Raw genomic sequence first — 12953 nt, 5'->3', positions numbered from 1 at the left:
CAGGGTGAGGTTCCCAGAGCAAAAAAAAAGCAAAACTGGTAAGGATGGAAGGGAGAATTACAGAGGACACACATAGGACCAAGATTCAGCAAATAATCAGATACGTGCATTGGAGGGAGAAAGAAGAGGAGGAGTCCATATGAATAATTTAAGCTTAGGTAGTAAGAACAAAAATACTAACAGAGAAAATTGTAGACTGAAGACTAGATGTGGTGGGGAGGAGCAGAGGAGAAGGAAGATGACAGTTTGCCTTGGGACATTCAGATGGCGGTATCTAATGAGCCATTAAGAAATGCAAAGACTGAGGAAAAGGAAAATTTATGGGCAGAAGATGAGGAAGCACCTAAGTGACAAGCTGGGCCAAAAGTGCGTGTGTGGATTTTACACATATGCCACACAGTTAAATTTGAATCAGAGATAAAGAATAAATGATTTTTAGTTTAGTTTTAATGTCCCATGAAATAATTTGCAACATATGTGTGCTAAATACTATTTTCTGGTTATCTAAAATTTAAATATAGGCATTCTGAATTTCATCTGAATTTCACCAGATGAAACAATAAGTTCAACAAGTATGTTGAACATGTGTGTGTTTCAGAGAGACACAGTAATACTGAAGAATGGATACATGTTGAGAGATGATTGGCCAAACAGAAGCCAAAAAGTTGCAGGTGGATAAAAGCCCACTAAGGTGGCAGAAAGCGGTCTGAAGAAAGACTCTGTCCTGGATCTATCCATGCCCAAATTATCTAGAGGACAAAAAATGACATAGCAAGATAAATATTATGGATAAGCTGCATCTGGGCTGAAGTGGCTGTGCAGATATTGTGGCATGGAAGATTGGGGCAGAACTTAAGATGGACTGGCCACTTGAATGGAAAATGCCAACTGGAGCCAAAGTTGAGGTTGCCCTCTTGTTCTTCAGGGGATTTGCTTCCATTTGGATAAGAAATTAGTTGTACGATAGTGTATTAATCGTTTATGGTTCTAAAAGATTCTTGTACAACATGATTTTGAGCTCTTAGAGAATACTCCTAAGATACCCAGAGTTCTGGGCCCATGGCTGGATGAGGGAAGGGGTAAGGATACAGGCAGGAGAATTTGGGGGCTGCCATAGGCTTCTAAATATTAGAATGGAACTAACGTTAACTATAAAAGTCAGTGCTAAAATTAAAGAGGGAAATCTTGAGACACCTTGTGGCTTTTAGTAATAGGTAATTTTTTTCCATTTTATTTGGATACATATTAGGGGCCCATATTTAGTTTTGAAAGGCGCTTTGGTAAAAGAATTAATAAAAAAGGAAAAAAAAGAACTCCATAATTTAATGTACTTAATTTGGGGGAAACCTAAATTTAGCAAAATTAATGTTCCTTTAAAATTATTTAGGAGTTTCTTTTTAATATCTATAAGACCGATGTATGCCATTGCCCAATTAAAACCTGAATGAACATACTCACAAATCTACATCTCAGTTTTTCTCTGGTGTAAATATATTTTCATTTTAATCTTTCAGCTATTGAAAGAAATGGAATGAGAGATAGGCTGGTTAATCATATCTTCTATGGTTCTCTCTCCAGATCTGGTCTGTATAAAGTGGATTGGTATTTGAAAAATTTTCTAAATAACCATCCTTCCATCTGCAGAACTCCCGCAGCCTTATCTAATCACAGTACATTTTCTTTCGTGGTAATGAAGTAGGCTTACGTTGTCAGTGAAAACAACTCCTAGCTTCCACATCTGATACTTCACATCAATAGAGTTCAGTCTGTAACAACAACAACAAGAAAAAGTGTAGTTACGCACATTAACCAAAGACTCAGAGGCTTGCGAGAGCCTGGTGGCATTCACATTCAGTGGGACAAGACTTGGAAACCTCAGGAAACTAGTTCTCTCCCAGATGCCAACGGGGGAGCTGAGAGCCAACTCTGACACTAAATCCTTGAGTTTCATGATGTGTTTTTAGAGGATCTTGGAAAACAAAATACCATCACCTTTGTCTTATGTTATTTTAGTCCTTTCTTTTTCCTACAATCAGTCTTAGCTAAGCTCATTTTATGTATAACACTTTCTCTTTTTTTTTTGAGATGGAGTTGCACTCTGTCGCCCAGGCTAGAATGCAATGGTGCTATCTTGGCTCACTGCAACCCCTGCCTCCTGAGTTCAAGTGATTCTCGTGCCTCAACCTCCCATGTAGCTGGATTACAGGCATGCACACCCCTCCTGGCTAATTTTTGTATGTTTTTATAGACATGGGGTTTCATCATGTTGGCCAGGCTGGTCTTGAACTCCTGACCTCAGCTGTCCACTTTGGCCTCCCGAAGTCCTGGGATTACAGGCGTGAACCACTGCGCCAAGCTGTATGTGACGTTTATTCCTTGAAACTATTCTAAATTGGCCAACGTGTGTACACATCAAAAGTTTCTTCACTTTCATATACACTTGCAATTGCATTCCAACAGAATAACTTTTTTTGATTCAACTAATAAAAGCTAGCGTAACTATACACATTTATTTTACAACTACCTTATTTTATAAATGAAAGGGCTTTTAAATTTTGGTTTTACTTGCTTTCATTTCCAGAAAATTCACTTTCTCTGTTTCCTTTTCCTTCCAGGCAGGAATTTAGCCCTTCCTTGGTTCTTGCAGCATTTTGTAGACAACTCTTCTTATTACTATTTCTCACTTTGTCTTACACTTGTAGGTGATAGTATATGTATATACGTGGATATACGCCCCTCTTAATAGTCTGTGAACTCCCCAGCACCATGCGCAATATCTCACACACTGAATGTCTAAATACATAAAAGTAAATATCTGTGATCTTTGCAGATTACACATATATTAAAATATACATCTTTTCATTTTTTCAGAACTTGTCACTGAATTATGGGCTAGAAATTATAACGTTGTCAGCCTTTCAATATTCCAACTCTAAGGAATTGATATAAAATAATGCAATGTAACATAATTACAATATTGTTTTCTTTTTTCTTTTTTTAAATTTTATTTATTGCACTTTAGGTTCTGGGGTACATGTGCAACACATGCAGGATTGTTGCATAGGTACATACATGGCAATGTGGTTTACTGCCTCTATCCCTCTGTCACCTATATCTGGCATTTCTCCCCATGTTATCCCTCCCTAACCTCCCTACCCCTCACTGTCCCTCCCCTAGTCCCCCCCAACAGACACCAGTGTGTGACGCTCCCCTCCCTGTGTCCATGTGTTCTCATTGTTCAACACCTGCCTATGAGTGAGAACATGTGGTGTTTTTCTGTTCTTGTGTCAGTTTGTTGAGAATGATCGTTTCCAGATTCATCCATGTCCCTACAAAGGACACGAACTCATCATTTGTTATGGTTGCATAGTATTCCATGGTGTATATGTGCCACATTTTCCTTGTCCAGTCTATCATCGATGGGCATTTGGGTTGGTTCCAGGTCTTTGCTATTGGAAACAGTGCTGCAATGAACATTCGTGTGCATGTGTCTTTATAACAGAATGATTTATAATCCTTTGGATATATACCCAGTAATGGGATTGCTGGGTCAAATGGAATTTCTATTTCTAGGTCCTTGAGGAATCGCCACACTGTCTTCCGCAATGGTTGAACTAATTTACACTCCCACCAACAGCGTAAAAGTGTTCCTATTTCTCCACATCCTCTCCGGCATCTGTCATCTCCAGATTTTTAATGATCGCCATTCTAACTGGCATGAGATAGTATCTCAGTGTGGTTTTGATTTGCATTTCTGTAATGACCAGTGATGATGAGCATTTTTTCATATATTTGTTGGCCTCATAAATGTCATCTTTTGAAAAATGTCTGTTCATGTCCTTTGCTCACTTTTGAATGTTTTTTTTTTTGTTGTTGTTCTTGTAAATCTGTTTTAGCTATTTGTAGATTCTGGATATTGGCCCTTTGTCAGATGGGTAGATTGCAAAAATTTTTTCCCATTCTCTTGATTGCCAGTTCACTCTAATGATTGTTTCTTTTGTTGTACAGAAACTCTGGAGTTTAATTAGATCCCGTTTGTCTATTTTGGCTTTTGTTGCCAGTGCTTTTGATGTTTTAGTCATGAAGTCCTTGCCTATGTCCTGAATGGTTTTGCCTAGGTTTTCTTTTAGGGTTTTTATGGTTTTAGGCCTTATGTTTAAGTCTTTAATCCATCTGGAGTTAATTTTAGTGTGAGGTATCAGAAAGGGGTCCAGTTTCTGCTTTCTGCACATGGCTAGCCAGTTTTCCCAACACCATTTATTAAACAGGGAATTCTTTCCCCATTGCTTTTGTCAGGTTTGTCAAAGATCAGATGGTTATAGATGTGTGGTATTGCCTCTGAGGCCTCTGTTCTGGTCCATTGGCCTATATCTCTGTTTTGGTACCAGTACTATGCTGTTTTGATTACTGTAGCCTTGTAGTATAGTTTGAAGTCAGGTAGTGTGATGCCTCCAGCTTTGTTCTTTTTGCTTAGAATTGTCTTGGCTATGCGGGCTCTCTTTTGGTTCCATATGAAGTTTAAGGTGGTTTTTTCCAGTTCTGTGAAGGGGCTCATAGGTAGCTTGATGGGGATAGCATTGAATCTATAAATTTGGGCAGTATGACCATTTTCACAATATTGATTCTTCCTAACCATGAGCATGGAATTTTTCTCCATCTGTTTGTGTCCTCTTATTTCCTCGAGCAGTAGTTTGTAGTTCTCCTTGAAGAGGTCCTTTACATCCTTGGTTAGTTGTATTCCTAGGTATTTTATTCTCTTTTTAGCAATTGTGAATGGCAATTCATTCTTGATTTGGCTCTCTTTAAGTCTGTTATTGATGTATAGGAATGCCTGTGATTTTTGCACATTGATTTTGTATCCTGAGACTTTGCTGAAGTTGCTTATCAGTTTAAGGAGATTTTAGGCTGAGAGGATGGGGTCTTCTAAATATACAATCATGTCATCTGCAGATAGAGACAATTTGACTTCCTCCTTTCCTAACTGAACACCCTTTATTTCTTTTCTTTTCTTTTTTCTTGTCTTGTCTTGTCTTGTCATGTCTTGTCTTGTCAGAGTTTTGCTCTTATTGCCCAAGATACAGATTGGAACTAGAGGGCTGTATTAGAATCTGTATGAATGTGCATTTGGGCAGAAACACAATGGCTCACCACAACCTCTGCCTTCCAGGTTCAAATGGTTCTCCTGCTTCAGCCTCCTGAGTAGCTGGGATTACAGGCACGCACCACCATGCCCAGCTAATTTTTTTGTATTTTTAGTAGAGACGGGGTTTCACCATTTTGACCAGGATGGTCTCGATCTCTTGACCTCGTGATCCACCCGCCTCGGCCTCCCAAAGTGCTGGGATTACAGGCGTGAGCCACTGCGTCCGGCCCTATTTCTTTTTCTTGCCTGATTGTGCTGGCTAGAACTTCCAATACTATATTGAATAGGAGTGGCGAGAGAGGGCATCCTTGTCTAGTGCCACATTTCAAAGGGAATGCTTTCAGTTTTTGCCCATTCAGTATGATATTGGCTATGGGTTTGTCGTAAATAGCTTTTATTATTTTGAGATACGTTCCATCGATAACTAGTTTATTGAGAGTTTTTTGCATAAAGGGCTGTTGATTTTTGTCAAAGGCCTTCTCCGCATCTATTGAGATAATCATGTGGTTTCTGTCTTTGGTCCTGTTTATGTGGTGGATTACATTTATAGACTTGCATATGTTGAACCAGCCTTGCATCCCCAGGATGAAGCCTACTTGATCGTGATGGATAAGCTTTTTGATGTGCTGTTGGATTTGGTTTGCCAGTATTTTATTAAAGATTTTTGCATCTATGTTCATCATGGATATTGGCCTGAAGTTTTATTTGTTGAGTCTCTGCTGGCTTTTGGTATCAGGATGATGTTGGTTTCATAAAATGATTTGGGAAGGATTCCCTCTTTTTGGATTGTTTGGAATAGTTTCAGAAGGATTGGTACCAGCTCCTCTTTGTATGTCTGGTAGAATTCAACTGTGAACCCATCTGGACCTGCACTTTTTTTGGTTGTTAGGCTATTAATTGCTGCCTCAACTTCAGCCTGTTATTGGTCTATTCAGGGTTTCAACTTCTTCCTGGTTTAGGCTTGGGAGGGTGCAAGTGTCCAGGAATTTATCCATTTCTTCCAGGTTTACTGGTTTGTGTGCATAGAGTTGTTTGTAGTAATCTCTGATGGTGGTTTGTATTTCTGTGGAATCTGTGGTGATATCCCCTTTGTTGTTTTTTATTGCATCTGATTCTTCTGTCTTTTCTTTCTTTTTTTTTTATTAATCTGGCTAGCAGTCTATTTTGTTGATCTTTTCAATAAACCAGCTCCTGGATTTATTGATTTTTTGAAGGGGTTTTTTTTTTTTTGGGTCTCTATCTCCTTCAGTTATGCTCTGATCTTAGTTATTTCTTGTCTTCTGCTAACTTTTGAGTTTTTTTGATCTTGCTCATTTTGATGATAGGGTGTCGATTTTAGATCTTTCCTTGCTTCTCATATGGGCATTTATTGCTATAAATTTTCCTCTAGACACTGCTTTAAATGTGTCCCAGAGATTCTGGTATGTTGTGTCTTTGTTCTTGTTGGTTTCGAAGAATATCTTTATTTCTCCTTTCATTATTTTTTATCCAGTCAACATTCAAGAGCCAGTTGTTCAGTTTCCATGAAGTTATGCAGTTCTGAGTTAGTTCTAAATCATGATTTCTAATTTGATTGCACTGTGGTCTGAGAGACTGTTATGATTTCAGTTTTTTTGCATTTGCTGAGGAGTGATTTACTTCAAGTTATGTGGTCAGTTTTAGAGTAGGTGTGATGTGGTGCTGAGAAGAATGTATATTGGAGAGTTTTGTAGATGTCTATTAGGTTCGTCTGGTCCAGATCTGAGTTCAAGTCCTGGATATCCTTGTTAATTTTCTGTCTCATGGATCTGTCTAATATTGACAGTGGAGTGTTAAGGTCTCCCACTATTGTTTTGTGGGAGTCTAAGTCTCTTTGTAGGTTGTTAAGTTCTTGCTTTATGTATCTGGCTGCTCCTGTATTGGGTGCGTATATATTTAGGATCATTAGCTCTTCTTGTTGCATTGATCCTTTTAACATTATGTAATGCCCTTCTTTGTCTATTTTGATCTTTGTTGGTTTAAAGTCTATTTTGTCAGAGACTAGGATTGCAACTCTTGCTTTTTTTTGCTCTCCATTTGCTTGGTAAATCTTCCTCCATCCTTTTATTTTGAGCCTTTGTGTATCCTTACATGCAAGATGGGTTTCCTGGATACAGCACATTGATGGGTTTTGACTTCGTCTCCAATTTGCCAGTCGTCTGTTTCTTTTAATTGGGGCATTTAGCCCATTTACATTTAAGGTTAATATTGTTATGTGTGAATCTGATCCTGCCATTTTGATACTAGCTGGTTGTTCTGCCGGTTAGTTGACACAGTTTCTTCATTTTGTCGATGCTTTTTACCATTTGGTACGTTTCTGAAGTAGCTGGTACTGGTTGTTCCTTTCCACATTTAGTGCTTCTTTCAGGAGCTCTTGTAAGGCAGGCCCAGTGGTGAGGACACAAATGGAGACGAATGCAGCCTTTCCAACTGCTTGCAGCTATTTCATCCCTGGGAATGGAGCTGGCCACTTATTTAAACGTGCACCTACTAAGCCTGATGTGTTTGATAAATAAATACATAAATCATCCTTGTATTTGAATGTTCACATTAAGATATCATTCATATAGAAATCGGATAATCTTTTAAAACTTGACCTTTCTAAATGCTTTAGTAAAGATCTTTGAAGAGACATCATATGAAAATCTTTTTCCTAGTTGTACATTATTTACCAGAACTTTATTCTTCTAATTTTTTTTAAAGACCAGGGGAAAGCGTGAACGCAGTCCCCCATTACCACAAATTATGCAGTCGAGTTTCCCACATTTGGGGAAATCGCAGGGGTCAGCACATCTGGAGTGCAATGGATAAGCCTTGCCCTGGGAAAACCACCTTCATGATCATGGTATCTCCCCTGCCAGGTAAGTATTATTCTTCTAATTTTATTCTCCGTATGTAGAGGGGTTAAATGCCATATGAACTTCTTGGTACTTTGCTAGGGGTCAAACTTACAAACATTTACTATGTATAATGGTAGAAAACTTTGCCAATTTAACACTATTTCGTCATACTAGAAAAACAGTCTAAACTTTCCTTCTGTTTCTTCAGACTTTGTTTCTAGAGTCACAAATATGACCACAGAAAATGCTTAACTCAGTAAAACTGTTTAATTCTATATTGCTTATTAAGGATCTGAAAATGTTTGTGAGATGTTGAATATCACACCCTAGTTCTTATTTCATGTGATATTTTAACATAAGGGACATAGGACTTATGGCAATCCTAAGGACTGCCCATCTGTGTTTTGTTTGACATACAGTGACCCAATCTTTAAATATACGTTTGTTTTCCTAAAGTACTCAAGTAATACTTTGTACCTTAATTCATATTTGCTTATCTAAGTTCTTTTCAATAACAAATTCAAAAACAAGTTCATCTTAACAGACCCAAGTAGCTCTAACACATATGACCAATGAAATAGGCCAGCCAAATGATCTTTTTAATGCCAGCTAACAGATTATGTGAGAAAATAATACTGCTTCACAGAACCATAAATATGTTTTCAAAGTAAACATCCCTAATTATGTTGAGAAAGTAAGTAGTATTTCTTCCAAAATCATTAAGTGACTGCAACAAGAAATTACATTTTTAAAAGCATGTTTTACTTCTATTCCAGATATTCAGTTGATCAAATTTGCTAAATGTATGAATGTATATATTTGTACACTCATATTATATATGTGTGTGTGCCACATTTAAACTCAGGTAAATTCAACTCAACTTTATCTGCAGATAAAGAAACTGTGTCTTAGAAAACTTCCTGTGATGTACCTAAGGTTGCTACACTTAGCAAGAGATGGGTTCAGGAAGCATCTGGGCCATGCCTGACTCCCCAGCCAATGATCTTCTGCATAGTTAAAACATTCCATGAAAGCAGTATATAAAGAATGTTTCATTTTCAAATAAACTTTACAAGTAATAGTATGACAGTATATTATTTCTGTCACACTAAGCCTTTGCTATTCAAAAAAATACAATAACTATAATAAAGTAATATGAGTTCCTCTGAACATTTTAAATAAAAGGGCCACATAGTTCCCTTTTCTAAAACATAAGAAAATTAGTTTTTCAGTCATATATTGAGTATTTGCATATGTTTTACTTAGATTTAAGGGCCATTTAAAGACAGAAAAAGCAAATTAAATCAAGAACATGAATAGTCTTTCTTTTCTCTTGTAAATATTAGAAGGCACCTTCAAAAATTAATAGAAACAAATCCAGTCATTCCATAGTTCCAAATACCTAGAAGTGTAAAAGTAGACTTTATATTCATTCTTTTTTCCTCATTTATCTATTCTTTGGACATTGAAGGAAAGGAAATCGATGCACAAGTTAGAATGTATGAATGTTTTCCCCTAAGTCTGCAGGACAGAGCAGAAGTGACACTTACACAGCTGAAAAGGAGCTGTCCTTCTTTGGCTTCTTCTTTTCTCTGGCATCACTGAAGTCCAGAGCTGCCTTGTCCATGCCGAGCAATTCACTGATTCTGTCTCGGCCGTAGAACTCTCCATACTTATCCATAACCTTGGGGTATGAGAAAAAGCATTTTGTTTGTAACATCAACTATATGTGTATATAATTATTTTTGAGATGGAGTCTCGCTTTGTCACCCAGACTGGAGTGCAATGGTGCGATCTTGACTCACTGCAACCTCTCTGCCTCCTGGGTTTAGGCAATTCTCTGCCTCAGCCTTCCAAGTACCTGGGATTACAGGTGCCCACCACCATGCTCAGCTATTTTTTTTTTTTTTTTTTGGTATTTTTAGTAGAGACAGGGTTTCACCATCTAGGCAAGGCTAGTCTTGAACTCCTGACCTTGTGATCCATCCGCCTTGGCCTCCCAGAGTACTGGGATTACAGGCGTGAGCCACCGCGCCCAGCAACATCTAATTATTTTTATACTTACTGTTTATTTGCCCTAACAATCACTTAAAATCTAATTTGTGGCTCATCTTCTGTGATCACACTGCTTAAGGTCTAAACAAATTCACAGCATTTTAAATGATACCTATCAGAGGAACAAGATGTCTCTTCATTCAAGGGAGGGAGACATACCAAGGAAGAAGATGAGCTGAAATAAAAGCATCAGAAATGGAGGGAAATAGAATGAGAATGACCTTTACCAAATTAATACTTATTGCCAGAAATTATGCTTCATTCCATGTGACTGTCACAATATGTAGGTTTCATGTTATTCATATTCTATTCTGCAGATAAAGAAACTGTATCTTAGAAGACTTTGTGTACTGTGCCTAAGGCTGCTAAACTTAGTAAGAGATGGGTTCAGGAAGTATCCGGGCCATGCCGGACTCCCCAACCAATGATCTTCTGCATAGACCTCTGCATGCCAATAGGGGGCACTTCACAGGGTGGCATCCTTCCACCCCACTCCCCTGAGTATCCTGACACCAGCAATTCTTCAGTAACAGCAGGACCTGCAACCTTGTCACCATCCTCATTTTAATTATCATCTAGTATAGATTCCATGTCCATCATTAGACTAATTCTTAACAGTCCCCCTCAGCTTCCTGGCTTATTTCTCTTCTGTTCCATTTGCCTGGCTTTGCCCATTTGTTGTGTTTTTAAAGCAGAGCTTGGATGTGGCCTACAGCTTCCTTTTGAGCTCAGCATGTCCAACTCTGGGTTACAGCTCCTCTCAGCCTCTGCTTCATATACCTCCTGAGTCTCACATAACAAGGAAAACGCAGGTTGGGCATGGTGGTTCATGCCTGTAATCCCAGCAGTTTAGGAGGCCGAGGTGGGTGGATCATTTGACATCAGGAGTTCAAGACCAGCTTGGCCAACATGGTGAGACCCTGTCTCTGCTAAAAATACAAAAATTAGCCGGGTATGGTGGCAGACGCCTGTAATCCCAGCTACTTGGGAGACTAAGGTAGGAGAATCTCTTAAACTCAGGAGGTAGGGGGGTTGCAGTGAGCTGAGACCATGCAACTGTACTCCAGCCTAGGCAACAGAGTAAGACTCTGTCTCAGAAACAAAAGAAAGAAAAAAATGGAGGGAAAAGGAAAAGCAATTAAAAACAAACAGGAGAAGAAACCACTAGTAGCAAAAAAGGGAAAAAAGCAGTCATACAGGAGAAATGAGGGTTAGAAATGGAGATGGAATGTAAAACAACAAGATTGGAGGGAAAGCAGAAGGAAATACATGAATGAAAAGAAGGGATTAAGAGAAATAAAAATTTGCTTTTTCTGAAGGTATACAATCAGGTAAGTTAAACCAATACAGCCTATGAACATGAACCACTTAGGTTAATTAAAACAATTTGTTTGCATTATTCTCACAGTGCTAAACATGGGCTGGGCTGATCTGAGTTGGGGGTTGTTTATGGACTGTGTTCTCACATTCCCTGCAGAACAAATTGGGTACGGTAGCAGGAAAGCCAGAAATAGGATGATTTGCCATTGTAGCTTATCTATTTATTTGACTCTAAATATCACGTGTTCTTCAGAGAAACTCTTGCTTTAATCATTTAGAAGCTTCTTCCTTACTCCATTAAATCATAGGAATAAAATGTTCAAATTATTTAAAATTATTTAAAAATTATTCTTTAAATGCTTTCACCTCATTTGTGTGTGCTCAGATGCACTAGCGCACTGCTACTCAAGATGCTGGGTCAAAAGGGAACAAAAAACTTGCACTTACTCCATGCAAAAATCAAACACATTGCTTCTTTCTAACAAAGTAATATATATGTATTTTTTTTCAATGTGCTTACTGATGTAGTTACTATAAATTATTGGTGCAAGTTCTATATCTCTGCTCAAACTGGCAACAAAACATTTTCAGGCCAGGCACGGTGGCTTACGCCTCTAATCCCAGCACTTTGGGAGGCCCAGGAAGGTGGATCACCTGAGGCCAGGAGTTCAAGACCAGCCTCGCCAACATGGGGAAACCCTGTCTCTCATAAAAATACAAAAATTAGCCAGGTCGGGTGGTGGATACCTGTAATTCTGGCTACTTGGGAGACTGAGGCAGGAGAATCACTTAAACCTGGGAGGCAGAGGTTGCAGTGAGCTGAGACTGTACCACTGCACTCCAGCCTGGGCAACACAGTGAGACTCTGTCTGAAAAAAAAAATCCCAACACTTTGGGAGGCCAAGGTATGTGGATCACAAGATCAGGAGATGGAGACCATCCTGGCTAACATGGTGAAACCCATCTCTACTGAAAAAACAAAAAATTAGCTGGGCGTGGTGGCCTCCACCTGTAGTCCCAGCTACTCAGGAGGCTGAGGCAGGAGATTCGCCTGGACCTGGCAGGTTGAGGTTGCAGTGAGCCGAGATTGTGTCACTGCACTCCAGCCTCGGCAATAGAGTGAGACTCCTTCTCAAAAAACCAAAAAACATTTTCAGAGGCCAGTTGCCAACCACACCATTTGAGTAGCACTGAACTGGTGAAATCAAAGTGGAAAACCCAGTTCATTCAGCAGGTATATCTGGCTATTTACTCTGATGGTATTCTAGAATTCATTATGAAATAGTGTATGAATTGAGTTAGTTTGGCAACTAGTGCAGTGCAAGAAAAAAGGAGCTACAAAATAATGACTTAGCATTTTACGGCGTTCAACCATGCTTACGTATATTCGGTCATTAAAGAAAAATGGGATCCACATTAACATCCTGTATAGCAGGTAGGGCAGAAATGATGCTTGACCCTCAGGTCAGAAGCTCTCAAGGTTAGGGCTTTAGGCCGGGTGCAGTAGGGCTCACGCCTGTAATCCCAGAACTTTGGGAGGCTGAGGCAGGCGGATCATGAGGTCAGCAGTTCAAGAC

General features: G+C 39.0%; 1 protein-coding gene and 1 non-coding gene across 2 annotated transcripts in view; both read right to left on the bottom strand.

The window, feature by feature from the left end:
• Nucleotides 1-12953, bottom strand: part of RYR2 (ryanodine receptor 2) — a 787527-nt gene that overhangs the window by 25778 nt on the left and 748796 nt on the right. Inside the window, exons 97-98 of the mRNA XM_037737814.1 lie at nt 9552-9685; nt 1706-1766 (exon numbers count right to left, since the gene is read on the bottom strand). Coding sequence (XP_037593742.1) covers nt 1706-1766; nt 9552-9685 — 195 coding nt within the window. The remainder of the gene's footprint in view (nt 1-1705; nt 1767-9551; nt 9686-12953) is intronic.
• LOC119470857 lies at nt 7867-8030 on the bottom strand. The gene has a single exon (XR_005199828.1). It is a non-coding gene; the product is annotated as a U1 spliceosomal RNA (small nuclear RNA).

This window comes from Cebus imitator, unplaced genomic scaffold, assembly GCF_001604975.1.
Source record: "Cebus imitator isolate Cc_AM_T3 unplaced genomic scaffold, Cebus_imitator-1.0 Scaffold42, whole genome shotgun sequence".
NCBI lineage: Eukaryota > Metazoa > Chordata > Mammalia > Primates > Cebidae > Cebus > Cebus imitator.
The sequence above is the reverse complement of the archived record's forward strand: the minus strand, read 5'-3'. Positions and strand labels throughout refer to the sequence as shown.